Source organism: Rhipicephalus sanguineus, chromosome 10 (assembly GCF_013339695.2).
Source record: "Rhipicephalus sanguineus isolate Rsan-2018 chromosome 10, BIME_Rsan_1.4, whole genome shotgun sequence".
NCBI lineage: Eukaryota > Metazoa > Arthropoda > Arachnida > Ixodida > Ixodidae > Rhipicephalus > Rhipicephalus sanguineus.
In genome coordinates, this window is record NC_051185.1 from 117,342,085 (window position 1) to 117,359,676 (window position 17,592).

The 17,592-nt window shown below is 47.7% G+C and overlaps 1 protein-coding gene across 1 annotated transcript in view; it reads right to left on the reverse strand.

Moving 5' to 3' along the window:
* LOC119406685 (uncharacterized) overlaps nucleotides 1-17,592 on the reverse strand; it is a 123,116-nt gene that overhangs the window by 7,408 nt on the left and 98,116 nt on the right. The window contains exons 5-9 of the mRNA XM_037673416.2: nucleotides 12,220-12,672; nucleotides 11,230-11,535; nucleotides 9,832-10,173; nucleotides 6,377-6,724; nucleotides 5,736-5,928 (exon numbers count right to left, since the gene is read on the reverse strand). Coding sequence (XP_037529344.2) covers nucleotides 5,736-5,928; nucleotides 6,377-6,724; nucleotides 9,832-10,173; nucleotides 11,230-11,535; nucleotides 12,220-12,672 — 1,642 coding nt within the window. The remainder of the gene's footprint in view (nucleotides 1-5,735; nucleotides 5,929-6,376; nucleotides 6,725-9,831; nucleotides 10,174-11,229; nucleotides 11,536-12,219; nucleotides 12,673-17,592) is intronic.

A 17,592-nucleotide genomic window follows, 5' to 3' on the forward strand; every position in this document is an offset into this window, starting at 1 on the left:
AGACCACGGGCACTCAAGCTGTGGTGACGCTGAAAGCGCGGTTTTCAAATCGGGGCCCCGCGCGCGGTAGAGATTTAAAGTATGTGGGTGCCTCGGTATGGGTTAAACCTGTTAAGCGCGTGTCCCCTCACGAAAACTACCTAGAGAGCAGCCCGATAACAAAGCGAGAGGGCTGCGGAACAATAGGCCTCGCCGGGTGCCAGTCGTCGTATTGTGCACGTGCACCCCGCAAACCTTCCGTGACGTCCACAATACTTGCTTTACTCGTGGAACGTTACACGGGGCCTCTATCTACGTCATACCAGGATGTCGCGAGGTGCAGCCAACTCAAATGAGCACTCACGCTTACTTTTAAAACCAAATTAAGATATCTTAAAGGCAACGTTCGTCCTAATAATCAGTCAGATGTGTCCCCGTATACAGGAAAGTCAAACAACAAAAACATCTCGAGGTTTCAATTTTGGTGTCAGGGGTCCTTTAACCTGGGCGACAGATACCACCGGTGGTGTCTGTTATTCTTTGCTTCCACACACCACCTACCTAGCCATTGGTAAGCAGCCACTTTGTGCTCTCGGCCATGGCTCTGGTGACAATGATGGTGTTTGAGGCCCTTGTATATTACAGCGAAAGCTGTTATGAGATCACAAGAGCCGATTTTCACGCGGTCGTTATACGCCGCCGTCGCCACTGGTATCCGTAACCGCTGTCGCGAGAAATAATGAAAAATGAAATCAGAAAATATTTCTAGGAACGGATGAGATTTGAATGTGGGCCCTCTGCGTCGCAGTCGAGTATTCTACCACAGTCACGCTGGTTCTAGAAATTCATTTGCAAAAATACCCTACAGAGGTGCCATGTCGGTCAAGGACTCGTGGTAACATATGTGATATAGCGTTGTAGAAGAGTAAAAGAATAACCAGGCGTCACGCAATTGTAATTGCGCAATGAGTGGGTCGTTGGATGCTTCCAACCCATTATAAAAAGGCTCAGCCATACTTCTTCATCGTCATCAGCCGTAGCACAAACAAAGTACACATAATGCCTTACATATCTGTAGTGATACGTCGCTTATCCGCAGAATGACGAATAATGTCATAGTGGATTCACTGCTTCATGAAAGTTACGGTGCTTTATGGCGTAGTGTGTACCTTGCATATGTACAGTACGGTCCACTGTTAAAGGGAACACTCCAATGAGCACCTTTGAATTGAATTGAATTGAATTGAAGTTTATTTGTCCTGAATTCTTACAGGATCGGGAGCAGAGGCTAAAGGCTATGTAGCCTGACATGGGGCCTCTGCTCCTAAATACAGTTTGGCACGCAGGCCGCTGAACATCTCACTCTGTCGCAGACATTTTCAGAAATAAAACAATAACACAACAATATTTAACATGTTCTTGTTACACAATTTCAGAGAAAACATAACAAAAGAACATCACAAAAGCTTCATCAAAAGAGACTTCATCAATACACAATGTTAAAGAAAGCATAAGAAAAACTACAACACAACTCAAATTGATAGATAGGATGTAACAAATCAAGCATAGGAACTCTAATAAGCATACTCAATATCATGGTTCATTAGGATGGACTTGATAATGGTGTTCGAGGGTATGGAATTGAAATCTATGAGACCGTGTAAACGATTTGACATTGTGGGTATTTGATACTGAACGTGTTGCTTGCCATAATTTGTCCTTAATGCTGGGATTTTCCGGCGTTGCTGACGCATGGTATAATGCGTATTGTCAGGCGGGTTCTGAAGACACTGTGGCTTGTTTTGTTTCACCCATTGCAGAAGTTTGAAATGATACAGTTTTGTTGCCGTTAGTACTACGTATTTTTCAAAGAGTGGCTTAGTTTTCAAGTCCTTGATAATACCATGGTACTGCTCGAATGCTCGCAAAACTCTTTTTTGAAGAACTAGTAATTTTTGATAGTTTTTTTGTGTAGTAGTACCCCATACCAAGATACCGTATGTCATTTTAGAGTAGAAAAGAGCATAATATAATTCTAGTTGTAACCACTTTGGTAAGACTGGGCTGAGCTTATATAAACATCCAACGGTTTTACTGAGTTCTACCGCTAGTTTTTTTATATGTGTGTTCCATGTCAAGCCTTCGGTAAACCATACACCTAGAAACTTCTGGCTGGTGACTTGCTCTATCTCTTTGCCCTCAAATAAAACAGTCGAACTATAGTTACGCGGCTTATTAGGTGGGGCAAACACAATGTATTTCGTTTTACTAACATTTAGTTGCAGTTTATTCAAACTAAGATAAGAGGACAACTTTTGTAGGTAGTTATTAACCTGGTGTTCAAGCTCTAGAATGGATGTGCCGCTGAAGAATATGTTAGTGTCATCAGCATACATTATTAACTTGGGAGAACATGGGATATCACACAGGTCGTTTATATAAATTATGAACAATAGAGGGCCAAGAATTGACCCTTGCGGTACTCCTCTTGTAATGTTTAAGTAAGTGGATGCACTGTTGTTTATACAAACATATTGATGGCGGTTTGTCAGATAGTCTTTCATTAACTCAAGAACCACACCACGTACGCCATATTTGCTAAGTTTACCCGTTAGTACTTCGTGACATACCGAATCAAACGCCTTCCTAAAGTCTATGAACAAACCGAGTGAGTACAGTCTGTGTTCGATGTTTGTGATTAGTTCATGTTTAATATTAAGCAGAGCTGCTTCACAAGATTTATTTTTTTGAAAACCATACTGAGCCTCACTGATCACATTATACTTGTCAAAGAATTTGTACAAGCGTACGTTTATTGCATTCTCGAATACCTTAGATAAAACATGAAGAACGGATATTGGCCTGTAGTTTGTGAATTGCCTTTTATCACCACCCTTGAACACGGGGCATACTCTCGCTATTTTTAGGCGGTCTGGAAAAATGCCAGTTTCAAACATTCTATTTATTATATAAACAATCACTGGAGCTATAATATCAGCTACGTATTTTAGCGGAGTTGCCTTGATCTCATCAAAGCCAGCGGCTACGTTATTCTTAATCTGGTTTATTAATTGTATCACTTCCTCTGATGTCACTGGAGATAGTGACACGGAGTTTTTAAGCCCGTACTCTTTTAATGTAACACAGGGAGCTGTACTGCTATCATTTTTGTATTCTGCACTGGTCACAAAGTAATCATTCATCTTATTCGCTGCGTCACTATCAGATAAGGTGCCTGCACTGGTTCATTTTGCTGGCCCTCTAACAGGAAGCGGAGTGGGAAACATTGTTCATACACTGCACGAGTCTGCCAAAAACAGGCAGAAGTGTCAACCACGAGTAGTTTTATGCAAATCTAAGCCACTATGTTTTCGCAAGAGAGCTAAAATCCAAACTTGCCCTGCACGCAAGTGTTCCCTTTAACAGTGGAGCCGTCTGTACATGTATTAGTTGCCCCAAGCGAGAGTACAACGGCCTCTGCAAAGGCCGCTCTTCCAGCTTTCGCTGTGACTGTAGTGCGTGCTCCGCGCAGACCTGGCGATATTTTTAGTTTGTTGTTTTTTCATTTCGCCCCCATGAAACGTGGTCGCCGTGGCCGGAAATTGAAGCTCGCATCCTTCACCTTAACAGAACAAAACATGACCCACTATGCTACCATGACAGGTAACATAGTGAGGCCTTACTGCTTGACACCATGTTAGTTTTTCCCGAAACGCATGGCACTCGGCTGAACAGCATGTCCCGAGCTTCAATGTTGTAGATGGACCAACTTTATTGTGGTCCCTCGGACTTTATCGTGGTCCGTTATTGTGGTCCCACGTTTGTCGGCCGCTCCCACGTCGGAACAGAAAGTCCGAGTCTCTGTGAAGCGTCGCGGGCCCGTCAGACTGTCCAAAGCTGTTCTTCGAGTCCCGAGCTGGTACTAGCAGTCTCCCGTTTGGACGGCGTTATGACATATATTTTCGCTTCAGAAGTTTACAGTGCTTACAGGAGAGTCACTGCAGATTACAGGAACATACAAATCGCCGACTCCGTGCTGCCAAGCATTCCGACAACGGTTGTTCCGCAATTCAAACAAAATTCAACGCCGAGAAATTCAAAACCACTCAATTAACATCTGTAGCAACGCAACATGTTCGCGCGGTCATGACGACGAGGATATGCATAATCTGTTGTTCGACTGTGCCAAGCACATGACACATCGACAGCGAGTCGAACAGCAACTCCACTTGCTGGACTCGGAGCGAACTTTATCATTAGCGAAAATACTAGGCCTATGGCCATGAGGGATAAATCACAAAGCAGTCGAAGTGCTTCAACGATTTTTTGAAGACACTAATATTTTTGATGAAAGTTGAGTGAACTACATCGAAAGTGTGCACCGTGCTTGTGTCTGTGCTCGTAAAGCGAGAACTTTTGAACTCACCAAATGCATGACTGTATATATTCATATATATACTTCTTGTTTCTTAAGTTTGATTTTTATTCTAGCAACCAAGTGAAAAGGAGCAGCCGTCGTCAAGGAATGCCGAAAATCCGTTCATTTATTTTTATTTCAGTAAAACAAAACCGGACCACAGGAAACAAGGCATTATCGTTTAATGAAACTAGTTTACTCTCGAACTAGCATGTGGAAGCCGAACTTGTTGGTAAATGTGAGCTAATCGAGGTCTCAAAAGTACTACTCGGTCTATGGCGACGGAGTGGAGCTTGTTGCTTGGCTAGTTGATTGAGACTGTACCAACATAACTAAAATTATGGCGATTTAGCGAAAAAAAATTAAACCAATACAGGGATGATGAAGTGGAGTGGAATGAGTTAAAACTCTCCCTGTTGACCACAGCAGGGTTGAAATTTGGGATTGTTGGTGCATTATCATCGACGAAAATAGCGCTGGTTCAGCAAGGACACACGAACACACAGGACACAGACGCTTGTGGCTAGTGTCGAGAAGCTTTTGGCGAGTGTCAGGTCATGTGCCTTCGTGTTCAACCAGCGCTATTTTCTTCAACGATATTGCTCCCTTCACTCGTTATTCTTCGTCTTTTTTTTCCTTACGCGCAAGATGGCAATGGCGTCTGTAAATTTATTTTTCTGATGTCGTCATTTCCTAACACAACAATACACATTTAGCGCACTTCTTACCCTCCTATCTAACATCCTCTTGAATGTCAAACTATAGTTTCAGGCACCGTTAATTTGCAGATATCAACCGTGCAACAGGTGGAACGCAATTCAACCCGAAGGCAACGGATTCACCTGAAACCATCGATAGAAACGAAAACGCCCTGATACTATAACACATAGTAGCAACTGATATTAACGCGAGGGAGTAAGTATTGTGGTAGAGGACGATAGGCGTGCAAATACGGACGCAAGACAGAAGTGAAGACACCGCGAACGCCGTGACGACTTTTGTCCGCGTTTGCACGATAACTGCCAACTAGCTCTGCTTCCTGTCATTCTAAGTATTATCGCCTCTGGCGTGCTCACGGGGAAAACGTTAGGCAGGCACACAGGTGGATTTACTATTGCTCTAGCGATGACGCGAAAGGGCAAAGCCCTCTGCGCAACGCACTTATATGCAAACTGCGCAGAAGGTCTTGCTGTAGCGATGTTCGAACACGCAGAACACACTTGGCAAGGAACCGAAGGTGCGAATACGGCGAAGGCGGCACATCGACGAGGTAGCTAATCGCAACGCGCACTGCACGAGTTCTCGGCGTCAGCTGCACGAAGCGTCCGAAGCGAGGTACCCCTTGTGTTCGGCATGCTTGAGAGCGGCGGCGGCGTGGAGAAGCCGCGATCTCCTCCGATGGTACTTGAACCACAGCGCCATTCCGGTGGCAGCCGCTACGCATAACGCTGCCGCCGCAGCAACGCAGACGATGATGAGGGTCGTGGCGTCCTTGGGTGGAAGCGTGGCGGTGTTCTCTGACGATGCTAGCTCTGCGAAAAGAAAAAGGAGACAAGTAAAGCAAAGTACGACGCGATCGTAAGTTAACGTAACCAAACGCAATGCTTGACGCACGCATCTCTTAAATGTGGTGATAGAAAAATGAAAAGCTACAACAGAATGAACTTCGATAGATCCCAGCTCGTGATACACATCAGGGCCGCATAGGGGAGAGGGTAAAGTATTGCATAGGCATGCATATTATGACTTCGGAAGGGGTGGGAAAGGGAAGTGAGGGTGAGAAGGGAAAGGAGGAGGTTAGAGAGTAAAGCATAGCATAGCCTTGTATAGTTTAGCATAGCAAAGAGGTGGGAAGGAAACGGAGGATGAAGAGGAGGGAAAGAAGCAGCGGTACGCCACCTGCTCCGCTGTTTTCACAGTTTTCGCATCCCTGTAGTGCGCAGCTGCCAATTTTTTTCCTTGCTGAATCAAATCATGTACCTCCGCGTTCCCTGAGGGTCTGTGCCGGCGCCAGGGTCCTGACGTAAGCGGCGAACGCGTTCGCTTCCGTCTCCAGCCTCGCCAGCACCAGGTAGTCCGTAGCCGGTCTGAGACCGGTCAGGGAGAGCGGGTCCCTGCCGGTCACGGTGGCGGTGACCCAGAATCCTCGCACCGACCGGTTTCCCGCCGTCGCGTCGAACAGGTCTAAGCGTAGTCGGGTGTTGGACGCTTTCGCTCCGCTGTCCTCACCCCTCCAGGCGCGACCATGTCGACGCGAAGAACACGTGATCGAGAAAGAAGTGTCCGTGTAGTTCCCGACAACGCAGTCTAGGCTGGATGCTCGCTCACCTGCAACACAGACGGAGCATCTTAAAGGGCGCAGGCGTGCGCATGGGAGGGCGGGCACTGATGCAACACACCCTAATCATCTTAAGGGGCCGCTTATTTGCCTCAAACCTTAACTCAGTGACGCCTTTCGCGCTAAATATATGACAGCAGCGCAACACGGGACAAAGACGTAAACGAGCAAGCATGTACAAAAGCATTTATACAAGTGGTCTTGTACATGTTCTCTCGTCTACGTCATTGCCCCGTGTTTCGTCGTTGTCCTCTAGTTATCTATGGACCAACTAGCCCAGCAACGAAATTTATTAGGCCTTCCACGTCATTTCTTAATGCTGAGCACGTTTTTGAAGCACGTCTTTGAAGACAATGGCGATACAGGACCCTTGTTGTTGCATTGAAAGAGCAGTGTGCAGCATCTACCACATCTAAGGCGAAAACCTCATTTGTATTCAAGCCGGTAAAGCCAGAAAGTTAATTCTACTTCACAAAGGAAATGTCTCTTATAAGGCGTCTAATCATGGTGTCCAGAAAAAAATAGTTTTCCAGAATATGAATTAAACATTAGGGTATTAGGTCTTCATTACAAATGAGGGGTTCACATTACATGCGGACGAACCTGTACTTGCCATCGCTGCGATCAAACTTAGTTCCTCTTAAAGAAGCACACTGCGCGCGCCTATGTTAAAGGGGTCATTAAAACACCCCTCGGGCTTAGTGAGACAACACATCCTGCGGAAAGCCGAGACTGTTGTGAACAGGTCAGCAAAATGCTGCAGTCGTGCGTGGCAAGGAGAGTAAGAAGCAGAGCGTGAAGCTGCCATTTTTTTCACGTGACCTCCTGTTCATACAGATAGATGCTTGCGTTAACTCTCTTCGGAGTTATCGGGGCCTGCTGTTTGACGTCACACAAATGATAGCATGCTATTGGCGAATAGCCGACGTAAATCAACGGCGCCGCTTCATCTGACGCGCTTCCTGCTACGGGATGCCACGAATTACCGGCGTCGTGCTCCATAGTCTGCTAATATTACACAGTAGCTGCACTAGCGCGCGCAGGAATCACCAACGGAAAGAGCGATCGCGTTTCATCACGTGCTCTCAAGGTCATGATGCATTGACGTAACTTCCTTTCCCGCGCCATTCTTCCCTTTGTAGGAAACAGCGTTGGACTAGAAAAGCGGGAAAGCGCCCTAAATCATGCGACCAATTCCTGTAACTCCGCTCGTTCTTGACTGATTTCCGAAGAATTTTTGCGGCAATGGATTCGTGAGGCAATCGACTGCGATACTGATGTCATTCGATGATTACTTGAAAAAAGTGGATCAGGACCCCTTTAACAATTTGGTCGTTGTTACGTTAACCTTCTGCGAGCTACTGTTCAAATATGTTGTCCCGTAATATCACCTAAAGAGCTTAATCGCTTGTTGCAACAAATGTGCAGCGTTGGTGTACAACACAACGATGTCGTTCTCTAAACGGCATGCTTACATTTAAATATTCGCTCTCGGCCGGTCCGCGTAACTCACACAGCCTTCGTTGAATGCTTGCAGGCACAGGCCTAGTCGGCTGGTTCCACCCCCCACACTCATACATTTTTTCAATTTTGCATCTATGTATATACACGCACACACATAAACGCACGCACGAACACACGAGTCGTGACCTTCGTCAAGCCGGTCCTGCGGCCTATAGCTCGTCCCCTTCTTTTTTGACAAAGAAGAAGAATGAATGAATGAATGAATGAATGAATGAATGAATGAATGAATGAATGAATGAATGAATGAATGAATGAATGAATGTGTCACGGACGGCGATTTTTGCGTCCCGGCGTCACGGCGAATTAACGGGCGCCGCTCTTCCCCGCTGACGGGCGGGAGCCGCGTACTCTTGAAAAGAGCTGGGAAGTGCTGAATGGGGTGTCCTTCTTCGAACGTCGCCGCTGACGATTGATCCTTTGTACCTACGGCGGCGGCGGCAGGATCTTGCAAAGGCCGCGAGGTACTCCGAACAAGCTTTTGACTTCAAGACGCTCCGGCTGAGAGCCAAGCAAACTGACCGTTCCCACGGGAAAAACTTCTGGTGGACAAGCCGTATGGCAGCACCCCAACAGATTGTCACCCTCGCTCAGTTGAGGACCCTCTCCTAATTAAAAGGGGGTGTGGTCAGTGTATTTTTAGGGCGGAGTTTCGAACAATGAAAGGCGCATGATTGGACCCAGGTAGAGGTACCTTGTTCCCCCAGGAAAAGGATAAGGGGACACGAGGATGATTTAAGCGCAGGATTTGGCCCTGCTAAGCAGTCTAGTCGCTTACCAACATGGTGTAGAAGCAGATCAACAAGTATCCCTTCTGGAAGTTTTTAGTGTGGCTCTTTATCGGCTGGCCACCTAAACTTAGCCGTTCGTTTAGTTGTGACGAGAAATTAACGTCCGCATCGTAGACATCGGAGCTTCCTCTCGGGTTAGCTCAACCTGCCCGAGATCGCCTTCAAGCACTAGCCTCCCGGAAACACCAGCGTTGCAACACCACCGACATCGCAGTCGTGCCAGAACTCTCTGTGACTTCTCGCATCCGATCGTCGTGGACTCAACGCTGCCGGTCATCACACGTATGCCTTCCCCTGTTTATATCTTCGAACTTTCGCATCAGTAGTTTTAGTGTTTGTTAGTTTTGTGTAGTTTATAATCCTTCTCTCCTGTATCTGATTTATTGAGTTTGTATGTAGTTGTTAGTTTGTAGTAAGTGCTGTATTAGAGTTCTTGTGCCGCAATATCCTTAGAGTAAACTTGTTTTGTTTTGTTTTCCCACGTCTCTGATCTCTTCACTGTCTCTGCTTACGTATGGAACGAACTAACCTGCTGTCATCCCGTCGCCGACTTCGCGCTGGCGTCGCTGGTGGCAGCTTGTAACAGAATGAATGAATGAATGATGGTTATACCTTCACCCTCACCCCAACCGACAAACATTTCTAGCTACGTTTCTGCTTACAGGCATGCAGCGAATAGCCCTGTAGATAGTGTGTCTCCTTCCCGGAGACAGTTTTGCTTGACTGGGAGCGCATCTAGGTGGTCACAAAATGAGGAATCGACTTAAAAATTTGATATTTTTTACGTCTTATCTGAAACCGGTCTCTACAAGGCTCGCGCTGCGTGCCCACGGCGTTTCTCGCCCAGCAGAGCAGCGTTGCATGAAATAAGTGCGCATCGACCAAAACTTCGAGCTGGTTCGATCTCCGGAGTTCTGGAAGTCGTTCTCCTGACTGGGAGTCTCGGGTTCCGGTGGTGGTGCCCTCTGTTTGGGTCACGTGACGTCTCTTGCCGGTGTCATCCTCGACTATCCAAAAGAAGTGCAAGCCTTCGCCGGGATCCGCACTCACGTCGCAGGTCACGTTCAGTTGCTCGTTCGGCCTCACCGCCAGGACCTTGTCTCGACGAACGCCGCAACGTGGCGCGTCTGTAACAAGCGAGGTGGCGGGTTTGGGCTAGTTAGTACTTCGGTATACTTCAGTGTTCACCATGAAGACCATGCGAAAGGCGCGAGGACAGGCAGAGGCAAGCGATTACTTTGCACTAACGTTTATTCAGGCGAAAGCCTTAGATGCCTCATCAAACGCGAAACTTGTGGAAATCGCGCTCATCGCCACCTCATAACTACACGTGCTGCGCATAGGGGTGCGCGCGTCCCACACATGCCCTACAACAGCGCCCGCCAACACGATGCGCAGGGAGTTGGCGACAGACTGGCGGGGTGTGTGGGCGTGTGCGTTGGACGACCGGTGTAGTGAAGGATAATCTGTGAACGGCAAGTGTGGTGGCCGGGAGGACTATGTTGGTCTAATGAGCGTAACCGTTTATTGGTTCCTGTTACTAATAAATGTTTTTTTAGTTGTGAGGCAGCGAGACAACCCGTCGTTTGGTCAGGCGGTGAGAACGTCCCCCACAAACTTTAGCGCCGGCGTCAGCCCAAATGATGCGAAAAATCACCACCAGGTGAAGACGTCCCCGTGTGACATAATGCTTGATCTGTGACGTCTTCGTGACGTCACAGACCGCCAATGTTTCTGACGTCAACATGACGTAACATAAGGCGACGTGACATGATGACGTTGCCACATGACATTGTCGCTTGGTCAAAGGTGGACCGTTTTAAGCTGTGCAATACCACGTTAGGTGTAGAAAGCTTTATGAGTTAGACAGGAGAAGACGGGGAAGCTGTGACGTCATGATGACCTCCCATTGTGACGTCATCACGTCATTTTTTTCATCAGTCGTATGCCGACGCCACCGGAAGCCGACGCTCAATTTTCGAGTTTTATTAGGCGTCTAAGGCTTTCCCTTCAACATTCACAAACACGAAAACATTCTTCATGTGCCAGCATTGAGCCGCCTGTGTTTAACCTGAGCGATGACCACGTCCATTAGCAAACATAACGTGTTGGGCTGGTTACAAAAAATAGGTCCCGCACATACTGGCGCTCGAGATATTTGAAGCAGAACGCAGCGCACTCACGTCTGACTCGAAGTTCTAGCGGAACGCTCTCCACGCTCTCGCCGTCAGCGGTGTTGGCCGTGCAGGTGTAACGCCCGGACTGGTCGGCGGTCACCCCTCGGATGACCAGGTAGCGAGCCGTGACCAAAGCATCGGACGGACCATCATCGCCAGCGAGTCCCTTCATTTGCGTTCCCTCGTGACGCCAGATGACCTCGATGACTTTGGAAGCAGCAAGCACCGAGCACTCCATGTAGACGTCCGCACCTTCTACGATGTGGCTGGAGTTGAGGCCCAAGCCGAGGCGGATGCCAACCTCCGTTTTGTCTACGAGATGTTTTTGGGACAATTGGAATATGTAATAGAAGAAACGAAAAACCTGCTACGGACGCGTTCACAAGAAGAGAAGACAACAGACATACGCTAGACACACGCTTCCAGCGTGTGTCTGTCGTCTTTTCTTCTTGTGTACGCGTCCGTAAACTGGTTTTTCGTTTTTTCAAGTATGTACCAACAGGCCCAGCATAATAGAATAGAGTGTCAGCACGTAATAGTAAGTGCCTCACCAGAAAGGTTCTCATTACAAAAGTAAATGTGGATTTTAGCGTTCATGTATAATCTTCATAAACTGCACATTGGACTAAGAGTGATGCTGTAATTCGCGATCAGACTCTACAGTTATATTGCAAAGGTTGACATCCTGATGGAATCTAACCGCAGAATTCTGAAAGACACTAAAAACAAGAGCAATGCGCGTAGGAACAAAGCACACAAATGCAATGCACGCATGATCAACGCACACAGGTTCAATGCAAACAGGGTCAATGAAAACAGAAGTACGGAAACACAGGGCAGTAAGCTGTCTTAGAACGGAATCCATTATGGTTAAGTGCAAGCATATAACCAAGCATCCTTGTTTTCGGTCAAGCGCCTACGCAGAACGTACTGCGTTCCGGATATTGAGTTCACTACAGTATTTCAGGCCTCATCGACATCATGCCTTTCACTTACGCGACATGTCCACCTTGAGGAAGCGGCTCAGCACTCCTCTGCTCTCGGGTAGGTTTCCGTTGATTGCTCGGCACTCCAAGAGCCGTCCCGACTGCGCCGACGCCGGAAGCAGGAGCATGCTGGTGGTCACGTTGCCCGCGGACACGCTGCGACTGAAAGCCGGGTCTACCGTGACACCGTCCAGGAACCACGTGACGTTTGCCGCCGGTCGGCTTCCGGTGGCTTCGCACTCGAAGCTCTTGGTATTCGAGAATCCAGAGGGCGAACTAAATGATGTCGCAACCGCAATTTCGCGGTCGGACAGAGCAAGAACCGGGCCAAGCGTCGTAGCAATGGTGGCGGACCTGTTTCGTAGCGAATGTTGAGTAGCTGCACTGGACGATTCCACCGAGCCTGGAGGCGTGTCAGTCTGTTGAGCAGGCCAGCTCCAGATGGTTACAGCCGTTGGAGCCACTGGGAAAGAGGTGAAAGTCGACTGTATATTGGGTGAGTTGGTTCGGATTCCCACTTGAAAAAGTGCGGAAGGACAGCCACAAAAGAAAGGCGAAAAAAGAGAACACGTTTCTTCTGTGGCTGCCTTTCCGCGTCTTTTCAAATGTGAAAGTTAAAAGTGGCTGCGGCTATGAAGGTCTCTGAGAAAACTAGCTCATAAATCAAGCGTAAAATCAAGCGCAAAAAAAAAAACACGCCAGGCCTGCACTGAAACCGCAGCATAGTCACAGCGAAAGCTGGAAGAGCGGCGTTTCTATTGCCCGTTGTAAGCTCTCTTGGGGCTACTAATACAAGTAAACTAGCAAGGTACCCACTACACCATAAATCACAATTTTTGTGAAGTTGGGAAGCACCTACTCAGCCATTATTCGTCATTCTGCGGGGAATCGAGGCACCAGCTACACGTCTGTAAGGCATTATGTGCACTTTGTTGACGCGACGACTGATGACGATGAAGAATTATGGCTGAGCCCTTCGTAATGGGTTGGAAGCTTTAAACGGCCCACCAGTTATGTAATTTGCATTGGGTGACCGCTGGTCGCTATTTCCCTCTCCCGTCATGCTGTATTACATACATTGACGTGGGAGAGAGAGGGGGGGGAGGGGCGAAGAACTTTACTGAGACCCCGAGGAAAGGATCATGCGCTTATGGGCTTCCTTAGCAACCAATACAAGTGCACTTGCGAGGAACCCACTACTCTATAAATCATTGTAATTTTTGAGAAGTACGGAAGCAGACACTGTGCCATTTTTCGTCATTCTACGGAGACTCGTGGTACCTGCTAAACGCATGTAAGGCATTCTGCGCAGTTTGTTGATGCTGTGCCTGATGACGATGAAGAATTATGGCGGAGCCCTTTGTAATGGGTTGGAAGCATTCAACAACCTACTCGTTGCGCAATTCGCATTGTGTGACGCCTGGTTACAGAACTTGCGTTGTGCGGCGCTTGGTGCTTATTTTACTCTTCTACCACGCTACATTGCATATGCTAATGTGGTTGCTTCCCGACATGAAGCCTGTATAGGGTCTTTTTGCAAAGCAGTTTCAAGCACCGACGTGGCTCTGAGGTTATCTATTGGGAGAATCCTGATACCATATGGATCTAACGGGAATTTCTTCTTGATTGCCCTCTGTAGTATATCTGCCGTTAGACCTAATAATGTTAACCGGCCTCCACTGTCTATGGCGGGCCCGTATGGCGGGATTTCACCGCGATCTAGATGCAACGCACGCAAGAATGTACTTTCGAGAGTGCATGTCGAAATTTGTTGAATTGCAGAAAACGCTGGAGTTTGTACCTGAGTGGTTATCGAGGGTGGAACCCTTGTCAGTGCTCAAGGAATGTCTCTCCCGTAGGAAGGACACCATTTGTTGTTATTTATTCTATGTGCTTGTGATGTTTTCATGTCTGGAAACACGCAATAAAGCAAAAAAAAACATGGCTCAGAGGTTGAATACTGGGTTCCCACGCAGAGGGCCCAGGTTCGAACCTCGTTCCATCCTGGAAATTTTTTTTTCTGATTTCGTTTTTCTTTTCTTATTTCGAGCGATAGTGGTTACGGACACCGGCGGCGGCGGCTGACAAATACGGCGCCAAAAACGGCCGCTGAAATGATCTCATAAGAGCTTTCGCTGTAAAACTGGACGCTTACGAAACGCTTGTTCAACTAAAATGAGGACGATGCAGCGGGTCATCGAAAGAGAAAAGATAAGTGTAACTTTGAGGACAAGAAGAGAGCAGAGTGGGTCAGCAAACAAACTTGCGTTAAGGCAGTCTTCATCAAAATCTAGACAAAAAAAATGGCAAGGGCGGGGCATGTAATACGATGGCCGGACTGGAGAAGCGCCCGGGCGTTCCCGCCCGGGCGCCTCTCCAGTGCAGCCGCGGTAGTACGAAGGCAATGCAATCGCTGGCGTTAAGAGTAACAGACTAGACTCCAATAAAACGCAAGCGCGAGGGGGACGCAGAATGTTGAGCGGGTAGATGAGATTGCCGCTGGGATAACGTGGCCACAGCAAGCACAGGATCCGGTTAATTGGTGAAACATCGAAGAGGCCTTTTCACTGCAGTGGGTGTAGCCAGGCTGATGATGACGGTGAAATGAGGCGTTTTTCATTATCATCATCATCACTATTAATGTCATAATCATCCTTGTTGTACTGCAGTACGGACGGATCGCCCAATTATTTCCAATTTGCCCTGTAGGAAGGAGAATAGGAAATCGGCAACTGCGGCTTTACGGACTGCTTTTTCCTCCCTTTCTCTGCCTCGAAGCTCGCCTCTACCCTAACCGTTCAATGATACGGCATTGAGTCTACAAATCGTGTCCTTAGATGCATTGATTAAAATTACACAGAAGTAGGGGGGAAGCTTAAGGTATGAAGTGATGAAAAATGATCAAACGAAGATTGCCACTGTAGCCAATCATTCGACACGGCCTATTGTCGTCGTAGGCGTTGTCTCTTACAGAACGTCTCCTGACTGAAAATAAGTAGACAATCAAAGCAAATTGAACAACACAGATGTTGATATCTTTCTGACATTAATAACAAAGTGTCGCGTTCAAATAAACCGCTGACTGGTGCTGCGAACATAGCCGCGAATATCCGACAGCCGCAATCTTAGTAGAAAAGAAAAACAACAAGTAGAATTAGAAGCTGGCGCGATGATTAATCACTGGGGAATCGCCCATACAACATTTACAAAACCCACAAGGCTGCACGGGAGAGCATCATTTATTGATGTGCGAGGGATGCGAGCTTCTTGCAGTTTCTGGAAAAGGGTAAGTCATTCCTGAGATTGCGCCGTGTGGGCCTTCTTTGAGCTCTTCGTCAAATATTTAATTTCGTCAACAGCAACAGGTACATTGCATCCAAGCAGCATCCTGCAGCGTTCATGCCGTTCTTACGTATCACGTACCACGAAACCATGGAAATCGGTGCGTAGTCGGAGCAGCATGGGATACCTGGGAATATGAAAACGCAGGCACCGTACAGAGGTAATATATTCATTTAGCTCGGAAATCAAGAATAAAGCACGGTTTCCTGCGACATTCGCTATAGAAAATGCTGTGACGTTGCCATGATGCAGTGCCACATGCACTCCAAGAAAAAAATAAGTACGTGTTATTCTTTCCGGTGACTCCTCACTTGCCACGTATAAAACTCCTCTTAAAGGGACAAGTGTAGTACTCGACTATTTAAAGGGTCCCTGAAACGGTTTTTTTAACATTTCGTTTTTTGCTAACACCATTACTGGAGCAAATCACTGGCATCATAATTCAGTCGAAACACCCTTTATTAAGGAAGCTACATATAATAACTACCTTCCCTTCTCCTCCACTCCGCCTTTCACCCTCAATCTTTCCTTCGAGTGCTCGGGGCTAAGCTCCGCCTTCAAGAAGCTCTGCGTCACGATGTGACGGGCGATAACGCTTGCGTGCCGTCGCGTCGTCTACTTCCGGTAAGTCGAAGCCAGCGCAGTAGCCACCGGTGGGTCAGGCGCTGGGCCGCTGGCTCGGCTTATCGTCCGTCTCCTGCGAGTGCCATCCTAGCAGCGTGTGTTTTGTTTCACGGCAGTTCAGACAGTTGCTCAGAATGGACCCAGGCCTCGAAGAGCGGTTGCGCCGAAGGGCCCGAGAAATGGGCTTTCACCCATACAGTGACACGCCATTTCGCAATTCGGCGCTTCGTGCTGAGGGCCCGCCACCACCAGACTCGCCGGGCCGTATTATATCAACGTCGTCGCACACGGGTTGCACTATTGTGGGGTTTTATTTGAGCTCATTATATACGAAACCGCATACCGCACACTTGAACCGAGGATTTCCAGCTGGCCCTAAGACGTACACACTTGTGCAGAGGATTCAAATACATTGTTTTCGATTGACATGCACCCTGTCATTTTTTAATCAGCGCTGGAAATCGCATTCCGGCGAGGGGCATTCTGTGTATATATAATTATTGCGAAACTAGCCACATTACATTGAAGAGGCGGAGTCGTTATAGTTATAATTTCCGAGATTACGTGGAATTTTGTGAGTGCCCACGTGCGAACCGCGCACTATGCACACACAGCACATGATCTGGATCGATTGTGAACTTACCTTTCCACCGGTAAGGAACAAATCGGCAGTGCGTCGGCTTTGAGGGGATACCTCTTCAGAGCGAGGCCGAATCTCTGGATAAACACGGAACTGTGCTCGTAGCCTTCTTGCGGCTTGAAGTGGCGACCGCAAATGCGTATATCCTGCCGTCTATCCGATACAGAGAGTCCGATGCGCTGCAGCCACTCGGCGCGCCTGCTGCCTTCGAAAGGAACACGGTGTCGTATTGTCACTTGTCGCCAATCGCTGGACTTGCAGCCCACAACGCAGCAAGGGCGATTCATGATGTCAGACAAAAACCTCGCTATGCACACTGGTCGCGCAGCTCACGTCAACATGGAGCGCGTGGTATCACATGCAGTCGACGTTCGCTGTGCGCCTGAAGTCCTGAAGTCTAGTTGTAAATTGCGATTGTGTTCGCTTTATTAGTGACTCGTCTTAAACCAAAACAAATTATAAAGAGTTTCAAAGATCACAGGTCGGACTAAAGGATTCACAGGCCGGACTTAAGGGAAACGCAACGCGCGTCGTGTCTCCCCTGTTAGCCCGGCCGCGATTTTTCTAGGGGCGAGCGTAATGGAAGAACACGATGTTACAGCCAGGCGAGGCAGGCGCGCGTCGCAAAGCTATTTTTGGAATAGATGGATGCTTTGAGCGAAGCCGAGGTTGGGCTAAGGTCACCACTTTGGGGTGTGTTAAGGTGTTAACAAGATTGCACTTCTACTATTGGAAACGGGCAAATGGGACGGACGCGTAGCAAAGACGCGTTGCAGG